The 24622-nt window shown below is 37.9% G+C and overlaps 1 protein-coding gene across 1 annotated transcript in view; it reads left to right on the plus strand.

Annotated features, from left to right (window-relative positions):
* The first annotated feature begins 10804 nt into the window (after positions 1-10804).
* SMG6 (Smg-6, nonsense mediated mRNA decay factor) overlaps positions 10805-24622 on the plus strand; it is a 38431-nt gene continuing 24613 nt past the window's right edge. The window contains exons 1-5 of the mRNA XM_051214140.1: positions 10805-11444; positions 12961-13333; positions 14694-15038; positions 17678-17998; positions 20631-20709. Of these exons, the coding sequence (XP_051067273.1) occupies positions 10874-11444; positions 12961-13333; positions 14694-15038; positions 17678-17998; positions 20631-20709 (1689 nt within the window). The 5' untranslated portion in view covers positions 10805-10873. The remainder of the gene's footprint in view (positions 11445-12960; positions 13334-14693; positions 15039-17677; positions 17999-20630; positions 20710-24622) is intronic.

The raw sequence follows: 24622 nt of genomic DNA on the forward strand, positions 1-24622 counted from the left end.
AACAGTGGATATAACTCGTCAGGGCCCGGCATCTTACTAGGTTTGAGGTTAGTTATCAACGGAAGGACAGTTTCCTCAGTCTGACTGTACAGGTGCACCTGTACAGATTCAATGGCTGGTATTTCTGTGTGAGTGGGACAAGTGTTTGTTACAATAAACGTAGAGAAGACTTCGCGAAAGTAGTTTGAAAAACTCTCAGCTTTTGCTCGATCTGATTCAGCTAGGAAATCTGAATTTTCGTGTAACAGTAACGGGGGAATACCATCACTACGTTTCATTTGCCGTTTAACATACGAAAACAATCGTTTCGGACAAGTACGGCTATCATATACTAACTGTCGTTCGTAAGTGGTACGGGATTTGGCTATGGTTTTCTTACAGATATTACGGAATTTTCGGTACTCATGCTTAAATGGTGCATGACCTGTCAAAAAGAATAAGTCCCAGAAATGTTTCCTACGCTTTAACAGCTTCCTGGTTTCCTTATTAATCCATGGAGGGCAATGTGATAGCTTACGTGCTGACCATGGGATAAACGGCGACGTTACGGACTCGAATGTAGCCTTAAACTTATTCCATTCATCTTCGATCAATCCATCCGCGTCGACCGACCAATCAGTCGAGATAGCACGGTTTCTGATTTCCGGAATATTAGCTCGCCAGATATTGGGACGGGGTGGAGCAGATACGAATTGTATACCATGTGTCCTAAACTTAAAGTGAATTACAACGTGATCACTGTTCACTAGTGGAGGAAGGTGCTGGATATCAAAGACATCCTCAGAGTGGTGGGTGAGGGCGAGGTCCAGCAGTGACGGATCATGATTCAAATCAATATGTGTCGGTTTTGTGATACATTGTACAAGTGCACACTGAATAACGGTAGATAAAAGGTAGCTATCGAAACCACTACCTGGAGCTGTAAGCTCTATCCAGTTGATATGCGGTGCGTTGAAGTCCCCAATGATGAGACAACATTCTGCCATACTCCAAGAACAGATGTGTCTTAGGATAAAGTCGTCAGCCAGACAAGACGGACTACGGTATATTCCCCCTATAGTCACTAACCCATTTCTAGATTTAATCTTACAACATGCAACCTCACATGTGCCACTGATATGAGCCTCCGATATGGTTGATTGTATACGGAAGTGATCCCTAACGTAAAATATTATACCTCCCCCCTTGCGACTTGAAACTCTATCACTTCTGATACAGATATAACCAGCAATGAAAGGAGAACAGTCTATATCAACGGTGAACCAAGTTTCTGTAATAACGATTATATCGGGACATAATTCTTCCACCATCAGACTTAACTCGGACGTTTTATTTCTAAGACTACGAGCGTTCGTGTAGCACACACTTAAGGTGTTTTGGAAATCAATCGTTCTACCCATACAGGCCTCGGAAGCATTGGCTTCCAAGACCTGACTACCCGAAAACCCTTAATGGTAAGGTTATTTTCGCCATTTAATTTGCGAGTCCTGAACTCCGTAAGAGCATTTTTCCACTTGATTCGATCCTCAAGCGGCCAATCTGGTCGAATACGGATATTTGAGGCACGAGTTTTTAGTGCGCTTTTCAATAATATGTCTCTTTCTTCGAAACTCCCGAGAACCAGCTTCAGGATTCTTCTTGGTTGAGTCTCGCCTCCAACCCATTTACCAAGTCGTATTACTTTTGTAATATGTTCCCTGAAACTTCTTCAGGCAGTACATTTCTTACCACAGACTCTACTAACTGCAGGTCATGTACATGTCTTCTAGCAGGGTCATTGTCTTTTGACCCTTCTAGATTCCAAATAATTAAACTAGGAAGGGGTTTAGCTTCTTTTTAAATCGTGTTCACGGCTTTCGATCGTCATGTTAGATCCTGCATATTAACTAATGGCATCTTACGATTACTTTTCATTGCAACAGAGCGACGGGAGTCAAGCGAGTGACTCGCAACAATGTTTGACGAGGCTTCACTTTGAGACTTTCGAGGAGTAGTTTGTCTGCATTGTTTATAAGAGCAGTAAACGTTTATTATCACGGATATATAATGCTTCACAACACTGTCGTCCGAAACGCCTTTTTTACAAGTATTCGAAAGCAATTTATATCAGATTTTTGTAGCGTAGGAATGCAAAGATTCATCTGGAAAATGGATGATTTGTCAATATAAATGTGATCTATTAAGATGGTAGCGAAAATGTTTAGCTCCATCGGATGACTTAAACGAAGTTTTGCTCCGTGAGCTGGATGGTTTGGTCATGGAGCTCTCATTTTTCTTATGAACAGCCTAATCGGTACAAAATTAATGTGGAAGTGAAGTATTCGAATTTCTCCACATATTACTCACAGTTTGTTCTGTCGACCTCGGTTCTGATTAGCTAATGTTGACCTTTAACCTGTCGTTGCTTACTTCTTTGTTTTGATTGCATCTCCCGTTGATTTGATACTTGGTCTTATATTTGTGCGTAATTTTTCCGATTTCTTGATAGATTAGATCAGCTTCAGTGTCAGTCAGCAATTAACAAACATATCAATGGGATCTAATGAGTAACATCACTTATTACTCAAGGCAAGTTTGGTCACGTCTGGTACAGTTCGGAGTATATGTCGAATATCCGTCTGTAGTATGGGTCGATTATGTGCTTAATGGTGGCAGAGGACAACTTACAATCATAAAATGAAGTTCCACAGACTGATAATTCAGTATTTCAGTCTAGTAACCTCTGTTTGCTCAGGTTGATTATTGGATTATGATTTTGCAGCAGGTCTATACCAATGATCGGCGTAGGACCCTCTTCAATAACAAAGAACTAGTGAATAGGTTTGCGTAATCCAACATTAAGATCGGCTTCCGAGTTTCCATCCGCAAATTGAAGATTCGTTCATGTGTACGATCGTCAGAATTTGCAGGAAGGACGTTGAGTTTCGCGCCAGTGTTGACGAGATAGCGAAGATCTGTAACCACACCAGTGATGCATATCAGATGTCCATGTCCACCGAATACAGTCGCTGTTAGCGCGTGCCGGTGGGGGAATCCTCCAAAAATTGTTTCGAATTGGGTAGCTTGAAGATTGAGAAACTTCATGATTCCTTGCAATTTCTAAAGGACTTACCATATTTAATGCGGTACCAGCACTAATCAGGATTATCTGTCCTTCGCGGTCTAAAGACAATGTTTTCGGAGTTTGACAGCTCCCCTAATCAAAGTATACCAATCTGGTCGAACTCCATGAGAGTAAACGAATTAAAAACACAAGAAACACTGTAAATCTAAGCAACAGGGATTTTGAAATCAAAGACGTCTAAAGATTTATCATGGGAGACGATATTCGAACGAACATGTAATGTGTGATGCGACAATACTAAAATTGACCGAAACTGCATGAATGATGATATCAAAATAAATCGAAATACCACAGTATAATAATTCTATGAGTAGGCAATATAATATCGTCACAGTTTAATGTCAAAATAAATCATGTGACGGTAAATAAATCGATAAAGTAAATAGTTTCGTTAGTTCTCGACATTGAGGCTGATCTCATTAGTTTTACCAGACACATCTAGCTAAAGGCGCTTGGTCACTCATTCGCATGACATCATTAGTGGGTGCATCATACTACGCATCCTCTGCAACTGTTAGCCAGTCCTAACCAAACGCTTCTTGATATATCGACGGCATTCCAAACATACCTTCGAACCACTTTATTCCTGGCTTCGTATTTGACTGGTTTGGTATGCTTTGGTTATAAAAGTGTTTCGTGTAAAGGCATTTCCAAACAAAGAATGCCCATGACATCTTTAACCATAATCCAAAGTAGTGTAGTGTTCGTTTGTATGCTATACACTATTATAAACTGAGCTGAATTAGTCAAATATATAAACATTGAAAAACATCTTTATCAAAGTACTCAAAGGATTTCCGGAATAACAGTGGTAATTGAAACCGTTGAATCGTTATCCATAGTTGTTTTCAGGTCAGTACTTACAATTACTTCTAGATCAGTTTATTCATGCGCAAATGGAAGTAACGTTTCATCGGTGGTGTCCTGATTACTTTCATCGTGTTCAGTGTGTGTAACGAAAACAGAACGAAGAAAATCCCTCCGCAGCCTTTTTTGGACAATACTGTCATCTATCTGTTTCTTCTCCCTGTTGTGTATTTTAACCTTTGTTCAGATCTCGTTTAACCACACCTTTCGTTCTTCAGTCTTCCTCGTCTGAGCTTTTATTATGTGATTTTGATTAAAGACCTATCTTTTGTTACCTAATTTTTCTATTGCATGTTGCTGGACTATTAACAGTAAGGTCATGTTTGACTAGGCTCAAGGTCACGACGTGGTTCAGTGTGTGACTGTTAACTTTTTGACTGTCTGCTTGGGAGGATTGCTGGAACCCCTGCAGGTAGATATTTTATCCCATCTTGTTGGGAATATTTTTATTGATTTTCAGGTATTGAAACCTTTAGTATTAACTGTTTCTTTTGCTGTTTAGCGCGCTAGAGAATCTTTTGACTGTATAGCATAGGCTGTATCGTTTGAGGTAATTCGTATTTTTGATATAATTCGTTCTATCTCCTAAGTTAGAACCTTTCAAATTGAGTACGGAGTTTGTGTTTTGATATAATTTAATACGAGTGTTTCAAAAAAGCTTTTTAACGTAGGGACAGCAAAATTCAACTGAGCCCTAGCCAAATCATCCTGCAGTTGGGTCACTGATTATCGAACAAATCATCGATCCTTGTCAAGGTCTAGGACAACCAACGCGCATCACTTAATCGTACGCCATGGACTGGTCCATGCGGCAGTGATCTTACCTTCGCTTGTATCTACTTTAACTAATATATTTCTGTAACAACGTCCTCTGTGTTTTACAGTCTTCGAAGCATCTATGGTACATTGATACATCGATGGGGTAGTCCACGTAAAGTGCTGACCACGAGGTGTAACTTCGACGTTTGCTGGTTCGTCACGTCATTCCGGTTTAACTCGAGTAGGTTTCAGATCATTCGACATAGATCATCTACGTTGGTGATCTGCAGAAGTAGTATGGCCCTTTCGAATAAATTTTGATTCGTCAGTCCTGCGTTCAAACCGAATACTGGTAATTCTGTCGTTGCAATGTGGATTACAGCACTCTTGCCACAACAAATCTTCAATTCAGAACTATGAGACCATAGAACTGATGGGTCCAAGTCAATTCGGTGATCATGATGGTCAGCCTCACTGCTTTTCACGCACAAGGCATTAACATAATGCAAGAAAAGAAATGTCTAAGACTTAAACAGTTGAGGTAATCCATTGAAGATATCACAGGTATTGGGAGTTCGACAACGCTGTAACTAGTAACACCTAATATGAATCGTATCCACCAAGTGAAATCAAAAGACAGAAGCGAGGAGGTTCGAAGATATATTTGAAAGGTTACCAATATATCGTGGATCGTCTGATCTAATCTGGCTAGCGATTGCAGGAGGTGTTGAGCACGGCGTTCCCCCTCGTGATCTGGTGCAGATGCATGACCGAGAGCCTTCAGCTAGGTGAGTCCACTAAAACTAATGTGGTCAGCACCCAATGTCGAAGACTTTATGAGCTATTTATTTTGGGATTTAATTACCGCTCCACCATAATCAGAGGGGTATTAATAAGGGATGGTGCCACGAGGTGTCTGTTTTACCGTCATTTTCTGTCTTTGGTCAAATAAATAGTTCTTTATTCGGCCTTACAGTTTTTCTTTCAATCTAACAATGGAAGCAGCATGCATAAGCCTCAAGTACGACGCCTAATCAAATGATTTGCGAATATCTATGATTACTGTGTTGATGAGCAAACTCGTATATTAAGCACCTACTTTATCCCCTCCCTCAATAAGTAAATTAGTGGAACAGAAATATCTATCTCGAAATCAATTTCGCTCTACATTCAATGGATTATATGAAATTTACGACCTAGCAACTTTTCCTGGAATATTCTTCAATTACTTTAACTACTATACCATCTATACTGGCAGGTGATTAACTTCACATGACCTTTTTATTGAACTCAGAAATAGGGTTAATGATAACATCTAATTCCCTGGGAGTTTACTTGAGAAAGAGACATACTGGAAAACGCTGAGGTTGGTTTTTAGATCATATCCTCAAAGGATGGCTACAATCGTGGACTTAACCCTTCAGAGATGAATGGTCTACCTCCCTATCAGTATACATAGTCAGCCCACCAATTATATGGATTTATTGTCAGTTTCTTATAAGAGTTACAAATAAAAATTATTTCGGTGAGATAGTTTTGAACGATGCTAGTTAAGTATGAAGGTTTTATACCAGGAGGAAAGATAATGAGGACAATAAACGTTGTTGAGAGTTAAACATAGGTAAACACGAAGCAATTTATAGTATCCTTCAGAAGTGTGAATCACGGACATACTAGTATGAGGTTAACAGAGAGAACAAAATGGTGGGAGATACGATTGACCTATCTTATGAAGACAGACTTCGTTGCTTCAGCCCATGTCTTTTATCTCACTACAGATTACGAGATTATCCAATACTGACTTGCCGCACATCAGACAGAAACTTCGCTAACAATCTGTCCTACTGTTCCCTTCCATCCAAAGACCGATCGTTTGATAGGAAGATTTAAGAGTGTTCACCAATTGAAATCAATCGCCTATGTCTGGAATTTCGTTTATCTCACAGAGTAGTGGATTGCCTCCCAGAACATGTGATATCGAGACCTTTCGGCAAAATTTAAAAATAAGTTAGATTTTCTCAGTACAAAAGATTTTAAAGATAAAACGGATCATCTGAAATGACAGGAAGATCAGGAAAAAGTAGAGGATACGGTTAGTTATTTTTGGACAGTTTTCATTCAGGAACCTCTTCTAAACGAAAAAATAGAAACAAATACAAAGTCAACAAACCGTCTGCTCAACGTGAACTTCGATCAAGACGATGTACTTAGGGCCCTTAGCACCTTAGATGTGGAAAAGTCAACAGGACCAGATGAACTACATCCCAAAATGTTGAGACACATTGCACAACATATCGCGGCTCCACTGACTGTGATATTCAATATGTCACTTGACAAGGTGTGTTACCTATGGACTGGAAGAATGAAGTCGTCACTCCCATACATAAAACAGGATCAAGACAACTTCCATCGAACTACAGACCTGTTAGCCTCACCAGCGTTGTAGTTAAAATATTAGAAAGAATGGTCAGGAATACCATAATGACGTTTGTGGAAACCAACAACCTGTCAAACAACGAACGATATGGTTTCTGAAAGGGTTTATCTTGTACAACAAACCTCTTTATAGTAAGGGAATATTGGACAAATGTGCTAGACAACGGAAACTCAGTAGATGCTGTCTACATAGACTTCAGCAATGCTTTCGACAAGATGCCAACAAATAAACTGCTATTGCAGTTAGAAAATCTTGGTATTGCCAGACCTCATTTAAAGTGGCTTAAGGATATCCTGGTAGGTCGTCGATAGAAAGTAAGAATAAATTCCAAGTGCACCACCTGGAGACCAGTACTTAGTGGAGTACCTCAGGGTTCTGTCCTAGGTGCTTTACTTTCTATAATGTATGTTAATGATCTCCCTAGTATAGTACAGTCGTCAGTGTTATTATACGCTGACGATGTGAAAATCTGACGGGAGACGTAGATGCATGCGCACTTCAGGCAGACTTAAATAATATGATTAACTGATCTGAAGAGTGACTGATGCTTATCAACGCGGCAAAGTGTGTCCACATGCACTTTTGGGATACAAGAGTTAATGGGTACAGCGTGAGGCAAGTGCCCGTACCCGTGGTCCGGTCTCTCAAGGATCTTGGGGTGATAGTGAGTCATGATCATGAGGTCACGGTCCGTTGCAGGAAGTCTCAGCTAAGGGGCTTAGAACCTTCTGGCCTTTAAGACGGGCATTCACTAAGTCAGATACTACCATGACCACCACAGTATACACAATCTTAGTGAGAAATAAGTTTGAGAGCTGCGTTCAAGCTGCAAGCCCCTGTTTAAAATGTGACTCAGATATCCTGGAAGAAGTACAGAGGGCTGCTACTCGTGCGACTCTAGAACTCCGTGGTTTACCATACAAGGAGCGGCTTATAAAGCTGGATCTCTTTAATCTATCTTATCGCAGACTAGGTGGAAATCTAATTTTGATGTATAGAATACTAAGGAATGATTTTGGACCCAACATATTCTCTCTTTTTCTGCCCACTAGATCGGGATATCTCAGAGGACATAGCAGGTGAGTAGAAAAATCAAGAACAAACGAAATACCCGTGACATATAGGTTTTCACACAGAGTCATCAATTCATGGAACCTGTTACCCAAAGAAGTGGTGTCTGCATCTTTAATTGATTCATTCAAGAGAAGACTGGGCGCTCACAGAAACATACTAGGAAAGGAATAACATAGACCGTAGGCCTTCTGTCCTTACTACACAAATCTGAATTTGACCTCCTATACTTACCCCTAAAAAACAAAGACTGAAGATTGAATATATATTGAACGATGTTATTATGTCTTTTCTTTACCTTCTATTTAGAACTAACCGTTTGAGGAAAATGTCTAAGAAAGTTTAAGAACCGAGATCAAATTGTTTTAGCATGGATTTCCGTTTTCTTCATCTAGTAATGAATTACTGGAATCCCCTACTGCAATATCAGCACCTGTTGATACATTAAAAATGATATCGACTCTCCACACTACTACAAGTCGCAAGGATTAATACAGGTTGATTAAACTCCCAACCTAACTATATAACTACTCGTCTCGCTTTCACTAATATCCTGATTCTAAGGGACTTTAATCTCCCTAGAGTCAACTTCGCGGAACATACGTACATTGGAAGTGAAAACTCAATTGAAGCTCGGTTCTTCAACCTCATTGAGGACTTGGGATTATACGAAAATGTAAAGTCGGCAACTCGTTGGAGAAACAATCAGACACCATCGCGCTTGGACTGTGTATTTACAAACGAAGAATTCCTAGTTGATGACCTCTTAATCCTGGCTCCCCTGGGAAAAAGGGATCACGCTGTTGTAGCTTTCAGTTTCATCAGCAAAACTGAGCCGAGATATCCCACCAACAACTTTCTCTGGAATTTCAAACGGTGGAATATATCAGCTTTAAATGACTATCTACAACAGGTGGATTGGGATGTTCACCCTGAACTCGATGTGGATGCTCATTGAGACTTCTTACTGCACACGCTCATATGTGCTACAAACCATCCAGTTCCTCAAACGGTCCCCCATAGCCATCAGGAACCCACAATCACTAGAAGCCGCACTCTTCACATGCCAAGCCGCAAACGACACTGTTGGGCAGAGTACAAACGAACTGACAACAACGGCGCGTACAGGCACTACAAACATATAAGGAACATATGCACGAAGGCTATAAGAGAAGACAGGCTTCAGTACCAGACAAAGACTATGGACAAATTTGTCACTAATCCGAAAAGCTTATTTCGTTATGCAGCCGCTCTTCGTCAAGCCAAAACAGGAGTTTCCCAACTGCTAGGTCTTAACGGCCCGACCAACGACGACGGCGACGCCGCTAACTTTTTGGCTGGACAATACTCTCGGACATTTCAGCCGACCCACATAAACTATACCGACGAAAGCTTCATCTGAAACTCCAAAGGACTTACCGAAGTGAACCTGAGCGCTGATATGTGTTCCGAAAACTGCAGCACTTAAGAATCGACACTTCTCCTGGCCCGGATATGGTTCATTCTGCCATACTGGAGGAGGCAGCCTTAATCTTGGCAACGCCGCTTAGCATGATGTTCTCACACTCGCTGAGCTGAAGAAAACTAACGGAAAATTGGAAGCTAGCTCACATCACACCAATTTTCAAAGGAGACCGACGCAGCGAAACTTCAAGTTACCGACCGGTGGCTTTTCTCTCAATACGATAACGGACTTACTTTTAACACTTCAAAGTGTAAAGTAGTCCATCCGCGACATGTCGCAAACTACAGTTACAACTTGAGAAACTCCTCTCGAGAAGCATCCTGAGTCGAAGAAGATTTAGGAGTCCTGGTGCCCTACGATTTAAAGTCTTACGCTAACTGTGACAAAAATGCCTTCCGAGCAAACCTTGCAGTGGTAACGTTGAAGCGCATTTTTGAACAGTTTGACGGACGAACTTTCCATACAATCTTCAATAGTTTCATCCGTCCCCATTTAGAGTACGGAAACATAGTACTCCGTCCCTCACTCCAAAAGGACAAGGTCACTTTGGAGCGTATCCAACGGCGAGCCACGAAATCAGTTCGAGGACTCAAATCTAAACCTTTCGAAGAGCGCCTCCATTCACTAGACGTTTACCCATTAGAGTATAGACGTCTTAGAGGTGATCTTCTGATAGCTTATAGAATCCTTAACACTTCTGGACATCCTCTTAAACACCTACTTAAGCTTAGTTCAAACACTAACCTAAGAGGTAACACCCAGAAACTGGAGACACAACATAGCAAGACGGAATGTAGACATAACTTCTACTCCTTAAGAGTTGTCAAATGCTGGAATTCGCTGCCGGCCGAGCTAGTCCAAGCGACTTCCCAGGAGTCCTTCAAGAGGCAACTTGATCTATTCTTAAGGACTAAGGATAGTGTAGATCACACTATGATTTACTAATTTCTTTTCCTCTTTTATGGTTAACATACCTAGGTTCCTGCCTGGAGGATTTGTTGATCCCCTGCTACTAGACACGGAAGCCTGTTAATCGAAAGCTTCTTCTATTTCGTCCACAACCATTTGAACCATTTGAACCATTGGAGGTTGAAGCGCACAGATTACTATTTGCGCTACTGCAATTGCCCATTGCTCGACATCTATCTATATGAAAAATAAAAGACCAGATAGAGACTTTTATCATCATCCACGGTACAAAACAACCACTGAAGATTACGGGAATTCTCGTAGTGTCAGAACTGGTCGAACTATCCTTGTTGCTTCGACAGAACCACACAGCCATCATAAAGATAGAATTGGTTCGTTACATCCACACCATTCCCAACGAAAATCTCTTGTTAGTGAAACCAAAAACACTCGCTACACTCAGGATTGTAAAAATACCAATAATCTAGTATCTGGAGGTTTCACTCATGTGTCAGATTTAAATTCCAGTTTCATTGATGGTAACACGGAACCGGTCGTTAGTACGTCACTACATTTCAGCGACTCCAGATCCATCAGTACCAACAGACAATTTGCTTCAAAACCACGTCAAGAATCTTTTGCTACGAGTCCCAGTGTACAAAATTCACGCGTGCTCACGAGTACCTCTGTAGATTTGACACCAGAAAATTCTACAGAAAAACATGGTGGACTTATCCTTCTACCGAAAGATGTGGACATATTTCAACAAAGTACTCAAAACCCAAAGAGTTTCCGACGTGAGGCAGTTCGATGTAGGTCGTTTGCTTTAAGAACATGAATATTATGTATCATTTGATTTCATAAGTTGCTCCACATAAAATGTGATTCGTCCCACCAGACAGATGCCTACGCAGAACAGATGTTCAGGCTCTTTTATCACTATGATCTGATTGACTGAGTTTCTCGTTGCTTTAGGTTGTGACGTACTGACATTACCTACCACTGTTTCATACAGACTAAGGATAATTATTACGCTAACTTCCTCTTCATAGTTTTGTTTGCCATATAGAACTCTCAGTACACCATCGAATTCGCAGCGGCATATTTATCACTAAAGCTTAATGCTTTGTAGTGTTTTCAATAATGATTTGGTGCTGCACTCTTAGTCGTTATTTTAATATAAGTGCATATTTACCGAGAACTCAGATGTGCTCTAGAACAGTACTAATCTTTGTACAACTTTATTGGTAACGTGACAAAATGTTGTCCACCATCAAACTGACAGCTGCAGGTGCATTAAAATTTGCTTTGCACCAGGAATTATTGTGTACTAATAAAAAATGTTCGGTAAAGGAGGAATTTATTGTGTAAATGTCAACGTTACTTCAAAGATAGTTACGTAAAACAGACTTCCAAGCGGTAGTGTGTTGGTTCAAGTTTCCACGCCTCATCAACACATCTGGACGAAGTTAAAAGGTGGGAAATAAGGAATCAGTATCATAGTCAGTCGGTCATTAAATATATCAATAATCATGATGTTTAGTAACTTCAACAAGCACACATGGATAAAACATATATAGAACCCAGAGTTATTGAGACTTTGATTTAAAATTAAACAAATGTTTTGTTTCGTCAGGTTTCAAATTATTCACTTCTCTGTTTTCTAAGTTATATAAGCTAGTCGTTTAAATACGTCCCAGAAATCCATTGAGTCACTGACTTCGAATGGGCTGTTTAGATAAACACAGTCTACCTGGTTTGGGTTTTACCCACCCATCGTGTACGGTATCTGGAGACGCTGGGCGAAATGTCACAGATGCATTTGCCCTATCATAACTTGTATCCTGAGTTCCAAGCTATCTTCTACTTTCTATCCCACGAATTCTTCATGTCATGCCGTCCTTGCCTAATCTTCTCTATTACCACTGCATTAACACTGAAATTCTTCCTAATAGTCTCATCTCACTGTGATGATATGTGATGTGATAACTTGAACTGATGTACATATGTCAGTCTATTGCATATGACTAACTGACCGACTGATCTAAAATTGCTAAAATTTCGAATGATTTCCGTCTGATTTTAGTTTTATTTTGGGTTTTTTAGTCTGCAGCGATACTCAGGTGTTTTTTTTCTTTCAAAGATACTTATCAGTAGTGCTTTTTAAGCGTCTGCTTCATGCTGTTGTTGATTCCATATTAGTACAGTAAGTGATTTCATCTACTTCCATAGTTTATGTAGTTTTAACTCACTCTTCAACTATTTGAAAAATGTAAACATTTAGTACTTATTATTCCATTGGATTATTATCTAAACTCCTTTTATCAGCTGATTCAACTAAACCAGTCGTTGTTGTCCGTCCAAGCTTCTCCAATCCATACAATCATTCCAGAACTACTAGCACCAGATTAGATTCACATGGAGTTGACGAGTCAAAATGTATCAGTCAATGTAAAGAGAAATCAGATAATGATATGAGTTCACGCTGTTTTGTCAGTGACGCTTCTACCGAATCGCCCACCAATGTTTTACCTGTCCCATGGACAGACGCTGCAAAGGCTGCTTTCTATCAGTTTTTCAAAACTCAAACCAAATTTAGTTCATCTTCGTCTCTTCAAGCTGAAAGACCATCCTCAACACATCATTTCGCTAATCAACCGACTTGTTTATCTCCAGGATCAACAGTCATCCAGCCTCCAAAGTAAGCAAAACCGTTTTGCTTACAAATGTGTAAGAATTATATTGTTTCGCGTTTTTAAGCCGTTATTAGAATGGATTTCAATTCAACAACTTCCTTTTTCGCTATTGATTAGTCTAGTATATATTTTGTGCCATCAGTTAAATGGAAGTAGTATGAAAAAAGCTGTACAGGACTTGCTTCTGTTGGTCATTCACGACTCCCTGTTTGGGGTCCTAGAGATGGTGCAACACAGTGGCTAGAGACGTTATCAGATATGGCCCAGAATAGAAGCCAGTGGCGATTCTGCTGTAATTTTATTTTACTTCATAAAAAGTGAATGTAACTTCTTTAACTGGAAGGATTCTTTCTGCTTGTACCTCTTCTAACTCAACTGCTTCTCCCATTATTATTACACTATCATACACTAATTTCTGTTCGTTATTGTCCCCCTTTTTCTTATATGCACTTTACATTCTCTATCTCTTCACATTCTCATTGCTATTGTGTGGCGCATATGTATCTGGTGCCCCTTTGTACCAATATTTGTGTTCAGATAAATATATAGATAAATAGTAAATGTATGGAAGTGTGCAGTATTCACTATGGAAAAGAAAAAAATGTGATATTTAATGATAAAATGGAGATTTACATATATGCCTTCATTTGATTTATTCGTTCAACTTCTTCCTACCCGATAATTTATTATTTCATTCTTAGATTATTCTTTTCTCTCTTCACTGACTTTGGGAAGCTGAGTTTTTAATCAGACGTTGAATATTTTAGTTTATACGTGTTCCGTCAGCAAACAATTCCACCATCTGTTAGTGAATTTTTTTTATTATGGTATATTGAACCAACAATGAGGTTATACTCAAAAATCGTTCCAATAAGACTACATTCAACAAAACTGTCGGTATTATTTAGCAGGGAGGTACAGTTATGCATGCATATATATATATATATATATATATATATATATATATACTTGGCTTTTAGCCACTTGCTGTTTGGATGTTGTTTCTACCGATTATTGCACCAAGAATAATAGCAACTTATAAAGTATGTATCTACGTAGTCGGCTGTAAATCACTGTTTTGTGTAGAAGCTAGTAGTGTCTCTTTCAGCTACCTGATTGACTTCCGCGCAATATTCGCGATCAGTAACTGATGACACTAGGTAACATTGCTTTAAGTCAGTTACAGGCAATGGAGTTCAACCCATCTAACCTCTAAATCTTGAGTTCCATTTTTCCTTCATACATATCTTCTCATTACTTTTGAATGCCATATTTTGGCTGCATTTAAATAATTTTACTGAAGCCACATGTATAATTAAGTCATATTTCTATAGTAATCTGTGAAATTTCTGTTTATTCATCAAGCGAAATGATTGCATCAACTATGCAACAAATTGTTCAACTTGATGCTACTCTATCAGCTCTACTCATTCCACCTGGTCTGTGTGCTCAATCAATGGTGTTGTTCGAACCATTACAATCTGATCCTGAATTAGGAAGAGAATGGACGGAATCAGAAGCATTGTTTTTACGTTGGTGGGGTACAGTGAAGCGACTTCGTGATAGTTTATTTTTACTATTTGAAAGTGTAATAGTTGCAGATTTGGACTTCTGTAATACGGCACATGTTGAACAAGGTATGTGGAAGTCGGTATTCTACACTGTCTTGGAATCACTTCGTTCATGGGTCGAAAATCCACAATCTACACAGTATGTTGTTTATTAATCTTATTCATTTAGTTATAGTAATAAGTGGTAGCAATATTATTAATTTCATTCAATTAATAACTCAGCGTTAGGTTGTTTTATCAAACTGAAGTTGGTTTTATTATATTTAAATTCGAAATTCATTGATTACAAGTCAAGCAATTACATCTCCAAGTCACTGACTATCATCAATTTGACAAAACGCACGAAATTTTGTAACGTATGGACATAGTCATTTTGATAACATCAAACAAAAATAAAACGTAACTCATTAATTTCATCCAGTTTTGCAGTAGCGGACGCTCCACGTATAACATGCCACATAAACGATATAGTGTAAATCTGAGTTTATTATTTTTATTTTAACACATAGATATTGGTACAAAGAGGCACCAAATACATATGAGCCACACAAATCTTATTCGATATGTGTGAGGGCTGTGATACTGCCCGGGTGCCCAAACCGACGCAGGTGGTTTCCTTAGGGGGCCACTCCCCGAGCCTTCGACCTCAAGGTCTGATCCACAAGGCAGTGGAGCATCGTAAGGAGATGAAGTCCCATGGAAGCCGGTGACCAACAATTAGTTCATACGTCATTTGTTCCTTCAGGATACTGGGGCCCATGTGTACCATTGGTTTGGAATCCGGTTAAAGCGCCGGACATTCGCTTTTCGTCCACCCATTTTCGTAAACAACACCCCCGCCACGAGAAGGTAGTGAGTAGGACTTCCCTGTCAGAGGCTATATACGCATGGCCATGTGAGAGTATTTGGAGAGGGAAAGTGGATTCTCCCCACTCTCGGCCGTACCAGGGCATTTGGGGGCGTAAATTTGAGTTAGTTAACATATATTTGGTCAAGTGAATTGTAAAGTGTCTCTGTCACTAATCACTCATTTATATCTAGGACAAAGCGCGTTTCATCCTATTTGGGACTCATCAGCTGGATGTACCTGCATCCCAGAGTTGATGTTCACTCTGGAACTCGCACCAAGTACCGTTCGTTTCAAACGCCATCGCGTTATGCACTTAGCTACTGAGTCCCAAAGGTTGTGATGGAGGTGGGATCCGAACCCACGCCCTTTCGGACTTGTGCTTCGGTCTGGACACCCGGACAGTATCACAGCCCTCATGCAAACCTGATGAGATGTATGGCGCATATGTATCTGGTGCCCCCTTGTAGCAATATTTGTGTGTTCAAGTAAATAATAAATAATATTAATGATTCGTTTTTATCTAATCGTTGTAATTATTACCTGGCTTTGATCCACCTCTTGGTCTTATAGTAACTAAAGGTGACCAGTTAGGAATTTTTTATCCACTTTTCCTGTTTACCAAAACATCATTGCAGACTTGAAGAAACATATGTTCCTGAAATTCAAATCTCCGTCAAGTTTGCTAGCAACAAAAACATTTTCTGTTGGGAAGCTTGAGCTACAACTTATCTGCTGCGAAATTGATTTATTTTTCCAAATTTGGTGATGTATTAAGTGTTTGCTCTGCTGCTTTTCTTATTCGCCGTATCATCATATAACTGGTTATATCATCTGTGGAATGTGATTTCAGGGATAAAGATTCCATCGGTACTGTTGTTGATTTTACTTTAGATTTTGTTACACGCGTTTCATTAGGTACTTTGATGGATATCCAGTAGATCATAGGTACGTTTTAGATCCTCTCCATTAGTATCATCAAAACAAAGTGTTAGGTAAATTTTGCTCTTGATGTATCGGGACAAACCTTAAACGTGTGTATATCGACTCGGCTTAATCAGTTCACGACAAATATTTTTAAATCCCCACTTTAGGTTTTCTCGTCAATGAGACGTCTAGAAAGAAGGGGTGATCTCAGTTTTTTCCTCTTTGCTGAAAGTAATTGCTTGATGGATTCTGTTAAACATTTCTGAAAAGCTCTGCGCTTCGTCCTAGTTTTTTAGAACTATCATAGTGTCATGCATATAGCGACAATAAAATTATGACTTATCACACTTCTTGAAGAATCGTCTACGTAGTGATTCCAATAAGGAGCTTTATGAACAATGTGGTATAGCCATTGAAATAGCGACACAGTGCATAAAAAATTCATAGAATGAACATTCACTACAATAAGACTATGTCCTTATTCCATCTGCCGGCTAATAGTAACTTCACAAAATAAAGATAAATTGCCTTGTTCTGCCGTCACTATATGTATTTACCAGTTCAACCACGCTTGTGTAGCCAGTTGTATTTAGCGTACAACCAGACATTTATATCATACTTCTGAACACTGTCCCTCTTGTTTGTCAAAGAAGGAAAAAGAACAATAAGAAGTTTTAATTTATAATTTTATCCCTACACAATCCATCTATCTTAGTAATCTGATTATCTAATTTTCATTCCACCTGTTTTATTACTTATTGCTTTCTTTACAAATAATACTGAACATTTATTTTCACTCGCTTGATTTTAGACTTACTCAACTCATTATTTTTATTCTTACGTAGCGGGTTGCTACACGTAACCGACTATATAATTTTACCTTTAGGTTTAATTTCATATCCGTTGAGTTACGGACTGTGCTCGCTATCACATCTGAATGTTCCAGTGTACATTAAATTAATAATAAACGTTTTGCTAAACTGCTATTTTTAATCGTATCTTAGGTTAATTCCTAAACTAGAGAAAAATCCTGAGACTATAAAACTTCTTCAAAGTCAATTAGTTAACCTTATTCAAAAAATTTGCTTATCTGAAGTGATCGATTCTGGATCAAATCAATTAGCGTCTCTACTTGAACGTATACAAAGCATACATCATATTCAACTTGGTCCATTATTATCAGATGGTAGACCACCTCCAGAAACAAAATCAAGAACTCGACGATTAGTCTATTTAAGTGCTCAAAAATTAATGCTATTCCTTGGCGATTTAGCTCGTTATAGAGAAACTTTAGTTGGTGAACGAAATTTTGGTAAAGCACGAAAGTAAGTTTAAGTTTAACACATACAATAAAGTAACGATTAATTATTTTCAATTACATAAAATAGGTAACAATAATTTTTATTTGGTACTTACTGAATCATCTATTTTTGTACTGATAATATTTTTAGCCATGGAAGAACACACTTATGTATCCGACTTAAAGTTACTTTGTAAATCATGTCTCTACAGCTCCATAATTATACAATTTTCACTCATTACATATAAGTTGTATCAACTATATAATTACGATGCCATTTGGTAGTTCGTGTGCTGTTCCAACCCATAACCCAGCGACTTGACAGTCTGGAATCGAAATTATTAGATCATAGCCTTATATAAGTATCATGAGTCGCCTAGTTGGTGTCTCAACTCCAATATTATGTCGAAATATAGTCTATAAAATTCTGGATCACCGGTGTAAAGGCATTGTACTTATTACGATACATGAAAGTGCTGAATTTCATTCTGTAAGAAACCGTAAGTGTTTACTGTTCAAGAGGTCTAAACGATCATGAGGTTGTTGTTCGGTGATCTCTTGATTTTCACTGTTTTTCTAATTGGTAGTAGTTTATAATAAAAATGACTTTCTGGATATACAAACATTTACGCGAAATCATCTATCTAAATTACATGAAACGTGCAGACTTCCCAATTAACTTTAAAATCCCCATGTGTTGAAAATGCTACCAATCCCTTGTTACTATTAGTTGATTAATTAAAAAAAATTACGATTGTTGTTTATGTAAACAAATAACATCGAGTTGAAGTGGTCGAGCTCATTGACAGATTCACTTTTCTTGGAATGCTCATTAACCCAGTAAGTCAGTAGCTGACGAAATCTCGGTACGGATACGAAAACAAACCTAGATCGTGCCATTTATGGAGAATCCGAGACGTTCGACTCTCTGTCAAGTAGTAAATATTACTCCCCTGCAGTTTGATTCGTATTTATCTCTGACTGTAAAACACAAAATGCAAAATTAGAAGACATGCAAGCTACAACTATTTGGCCGTAGGCGTTTGCGATGCGTTAGTCACTTTTGCCAAAACAACCAAGTGGGTAATATTGAGGTTAAGTAAATGGTTTTAGATAACGATCGTAAGCTAAAGACAACTTATAATCCTGTAAACCTCAATCTACCTTAACATCCGGTCTCAGTGGGTATTATGGTAGGTTGGAAAAAAATATGGGAATAGAAATGGTGAGTTCCATGATTTTAAGTTCCAATTGCAATCATTCTCGGTCTCCCTGTATGTGATGATACAACTTACGAACCACACATTCTTGTCATTGGCTTTGAGTCATACCTTTTGTGTAAGGATGTGTTACTTACTACCTGTCTACCTAAACAGAAATATGTTGGGTGGAACTCAAACCTGCGACCTAGTGGCCGAAAGTTAAACACCTCAACCACTAAATCACTTTGAGTTAAGTATCATTTCATACTAGTCATCTCTATCACTTACTGTTTTTTGAATTATATTTCTAATATTGAACTTTCGAGCACTGTTAACATTATTTCCTTCTCTATGCTTTTCATCTTGTTTGTGAATTTTCTGCCTCATTGTACTGTCATGCTAGTTGTGCCAAATTAGACCAATAAACGTGTTCTGCTGCCAGCTCTTACATCAGGAACTAAAATCTATTTCTTACAGCAGAATGAGAAATTTGAAAACATGTTTTTTTCTTCGTTTGAATCATCTCGCGCAATGTTTGTACACGGTACCCAAACTCTTCATTTCTTCACCATAGTAACCGTACCCAACGTAAAGCCTGTGACAAAAATGTGCCTTATTCTAAGTTCCCATACTATATTAGTACAACTAAATAAAAGTAACATTATAAATGAGAAAAATTGAAATAATTGTGGTAGTAATGATAATGAGAATAAGTGAACATTGGTTTATGAATAGTTTAAAGAAACAAAAGGAAAAGTCTATGTATCGAAAAGGTACTGAAGCTTGACGTATGGAGCAAAGTCATCTAAGCTATTGTGACCCATTATAAGTCATATCATTGAACATCTCTAACTGTTGATCACAATTACCACTTGAACTTCAACCTCAGTACAATAATCAATAATTTCATGAACTGATGCCACATTTTCGTATTGTCACCTTTCTTATTTTCTTCACTGTTATGTAATTGAATTAATAGCCTTGTGTTTATTCTAGTCAATTCATATTATTTAGTGTATATAGATTAAATGGCATAATATCATGTACATGATCATGGTAAAGAGAAAAAACAAATGCAGTGAGGACGACGTTTGAGAGACACCTTAATGACCTTGTGAATATCCACCTACTTACTAAGGGCTAAATGAGGGTTATAAAGCAGTGTGAAGAATAAGAATTATGAGTTACAGTTGATGGTTATGGTTAAGAATTAGATTTATGGTATTCATCACGAACTAACATCAGTTGAAATGCCAAGACTTTATTTAGTCAATGGGATGAATCAATTTCGTTCCAAAATCCAAGACTTGTTATTCTAAATCTAATTGGTTCGTCTATAAATTATGGTCTAGCCACAAAATCTTTTTCATTCAATTTGTTTGTTTTAATTTTAAAAATGTAAATATTCGGTATATATTATTATTATGATTTGTTTGCTTTCTGAACTTTTATCAGTTGGTATCAAAAAGCTCAATTATTAGTGCCGAAAAATGGTCGGTCATATAATCAATTAGCTGTTTTAGCTTTGTATACTGTAAGTGAACATGTTGTTTTATTCTTTTTGGTAATGTATATATATAGTATTAGCCATGTTGGTAGATGCAGACTACTTGGTTAGGGTCCGCACGACTATCGTAACCAATTGTTGGAGAATCTGGGTGACATGGCTCAGAATCGATCACAGTGGTGTAGGTGTATACACTCTCTATCTTCTTTTTAAACTATGAGATTAAAATCGCTTCATATCTTTCTTTCTACGAACTAATTCTTTCTTCCTGTACTATATCCTTATATGCAATCTTTTATATATTACCACCATTGAATTAACTACTTCTATGAATCCGGTGTTCATCTTGTTGTGCTTATGAGGTGTGGTAACTTGGACCGATGGGTTTATGTGCTTGGTCCTACGTTGTAGCTGATATATATTCATGTATGAAGATGACTATCTTTTTTTCAATGTTCAAACTGTAATATTTAGTTTTTGATGGAGTTTTGTTCTCTGAGCTGGATGGTTTGGTCGTGGGGCTTTCATCGACATCATCAGCAAAAACTTCTCCACCATCTGTAATATTTAGTATTTTTTGAGAATTTTCCCGTTTATTTAGTATGTTAGTGCTGTATAGAAAAGTGTAATTTTCACTTAAGACTTTATTTCAATTATCCAAATCTATCTACATATATCTTTTATGAACACACTACTGTAGTGCATTTCAACATGTTGGATGAGAAAAGTAAATAAAGTGAAAGTTAGTGCTTGAAATGAAATCACCAATGAAAATTATACTTTCATATACAGTATTCACTTATTAAATGAGTAGAAAAATGCTAGATATTGCACGATGCATTTAGAACAGATTTGTTAAACAATTTGCGAATATGTATCCTATCCATATGGTTATTATATTTTTAGTACAATTTTCAAAAAAAAATTTTTAATATGCTTTGATATTTTAGAGAATTATCCTAAGATTAACAACATTTAACTGTAATCAAACAGCCAGTGATCAATGATGAAATAATGTCTTTAATTGTGTTCAAATAGAAAATAGCCTCCGTTGAAAAGTTCAAACGCAGTGAAAAAACGAAATTTAAATGTATAAAAGTAAATGCAAGAAGATCATAACCAAAAAGTAGTTAGTTTTCTGAAAGTTTAACATTCTCGAAAGTACCAACTTAATCTGATGACTGTAAATATCTAGGTATTATGGATGAGATGACCTTTGAACAAAGCTAAATTGACTTGAGACAACTCACCTACGAACTAGGATCAAAAAAGGATCATAAATTAGTATGAGGAATTAGGATTAAGATTTAGAGTTAGATGTTAGAGTTATGAATTAGAGTAAGGGTTTTTATTATGAACTGACAGCTATAGTGTCAAGATACTGAGATGGTGGAAAAGATTTGTAGCTCAGGTGGATGATTTTGGTGGAGTTTTGTTCTCTGAGCTGACCAAACCATCCAGCTCAGAGAACAAAACTCCACCAAATGTCAAGATACTATTTAACTTTATGAATGAATAAATTTCGCACCACAATCCAAAACTTTCTATCTTAAATCTTATTAGTTTGTCCATAAATTATTATCTTGCCAGTCGGATATGCTTCCGATAACAATGATAACTGTGATGAAAATTCAATACCAGAATATAAAATAGTTTCTATGACTATTTTTCAAAATTTTAACGAACAGTTTAACAGAAATTAAGCACCAAATACTTAAAAAAAAAACATAATATATACAAAAAATCATGTTTGATTTTGGTTATTCCCGTGAAAAAAAAACTGGAAACAGTTTACCTGGTAAAACGTTGGAATTATTTAATATGATACGTCGATTTGAGTGAATAAAAAATCACACTGAATAGCAATCATATACATAATCTTCCATTTAAGCTCTTAAAACGTATTTGCGGAATTTAACCTCTTCAACAAAATGTTGGGTTTTTTTTTCAAGAATGTTAGTGTTTATTCTTTGGTAGTTTTCATTGAAGCACCAATGCTAGCATCCTCGAGGTAGATTTCTCTCCTTCAAGATGCCAAATGTTGCTTCAGGACTGATTTACGTCAACGTCTAAGCTAGTGATCCGGAGTGAAGTAGTTGACTGTGTTTATCACTTCACTTATCTTGGAAGTCTCATCAACTCTGATGGACTGGCGTTTGACTAAATCTCCGTATGAATCCAAAACGTCCGTTTGACTTCTGCCACCTTGCGTCACTTGTGGCATAGGTGAGGTACGCGATATCTGAGAACCAAAGGACGAGTTTACTGTACAACAGTTCACTCCATTCTACATTATGGGTGCAAAATATGACATTTAAAAATAGGGAATATATGTGGATCATTATTATCCAACCATAGTTCTCTTCGAACGATTGGTCGTGCATTTTGTGACCATCGAGTTAGTCACTCTGACACAGAATACGATGTAAAGATGGCAAGTCAACTGATGAGGCAGTGAATTTTGATCGACTGAGATGGTTAGGGCATGTGTTACGTATATCCATACACCGAATACCTAGTTAGGCGATGATGACTGGTGTAGGAGTAGGTTGGAAGAAAGTTAGGGGCGAATAAATCTAGTCAATGCATCAGTTCATGAAGATACTGACTGACGGACTGAGCCATTTCAGTAAGTGCAGACTACTCAGTTAAGGTCCATGTGATGAATGGTTGAAGATTTTGAGTGACATGGCTCGAAATTGTTCTCAATGGGGCAGGTACATTCATTGTTTGTCCTCCTTTAGTTCCCAAGTTTCTTAATTCCTTCTTAAGTGTCTTTATTTCACTAGTTCATGTATATCGAAATGTATCTTCGATGTCTAGTCTTTTCGACTACTACCAATACTGTCATTACCTTCACTACTCCGGGTTTCGCTCTAGCGATTTCATCTTTCTGTGCTAATGTGGTATGGCAATATGAACCGATTTACTAACGTACCAGGTTTTATGTTGTATTTGACTGACTGATAGACAATTAGCCTTCGAATTATTTCTCAGCTGGCAGACAACCAGAAGGGAATGCCTTAAATCTATGTTGCACAAATGTCAATAAAATGACTTCGATAATGCAATGAGAAGACGTACTTTAAAATTTTTCCTTTGTTATGACTTACCCTTAACCTGTCTAGTTGACCTTTTAATTTTTCATATATAAATGTTCTTAACAAGTATATGTGTGATCAGATTGTTCGAAATGTATTGCGCAAATATATCACATAATTCTGATAAACTACGTCTTCTCATTGCATTATCGAAATTTATCAAAGGGACTAATTGTTTTAAATAAAATGACTTTCGATAGATGTGCCTCGTAAAACTATATCCTACTGACGGTCTTGAGTGACCAATCAAATTAGAGATAACACATTTAAACTATTAGTCTGAATTTGTAGATAGTTTATTGCTGGAAATCATGTTTTCATCTAGATTTCGTGTCTTAGATGGTTTGGATGGTAATTTTCTTGGGTGGGGGGCACCTAGAGAACCACCTATGTGAATGTAAAAATGTAGTGTTAGGGTTGAGGTTATCGCTTTATATGAAAAATCTCCTGAACCCTAACATTCTAACCAAATTGATAGTGGTGGAATGGGATGAATCCTGTCAAAAAATAATACGATTTTCAGTTCTTGTTGAGATCCCTTCCACGATGTGGGCAACCGGGAAGTGATAACCGCCCTCATACCTCTAACAGCACCCAAGACCACTGTATTCATAATCAACCTTCCTCTTCAATTCCTATTATTCATCCTACATCGACTTTCAACCCTAAACTTCCTCCTTCGGCTTCCTCCTCAAGTGTCACCATAGCCAACGATTCTAGTGCTCAAAACACTGTCCCAGGTCTACTGAAACCTCACTCCAAACTACACATTAGAGCCTTCAACGTACGCACCCTATGTCAGATCGGTCAGCAGGCTTCCTTGGCTAAAACCCCAGAGT

This window comes from Schistosoma haematobium, chromosome 2 (assembly GCF_000699445.3).
Source record: "Schistosoma haematobium chromosome 2, whole genome shotgun sequence".
In the NCBI taxonomy this organism is placed as follows: domain Eukaryota; kingdom Metazoa; phylum Platyhelminthes; class Trematoda; order Strigeidida; family Schistosomatidae; genus Schistosoma; species Schistosoma haematobium.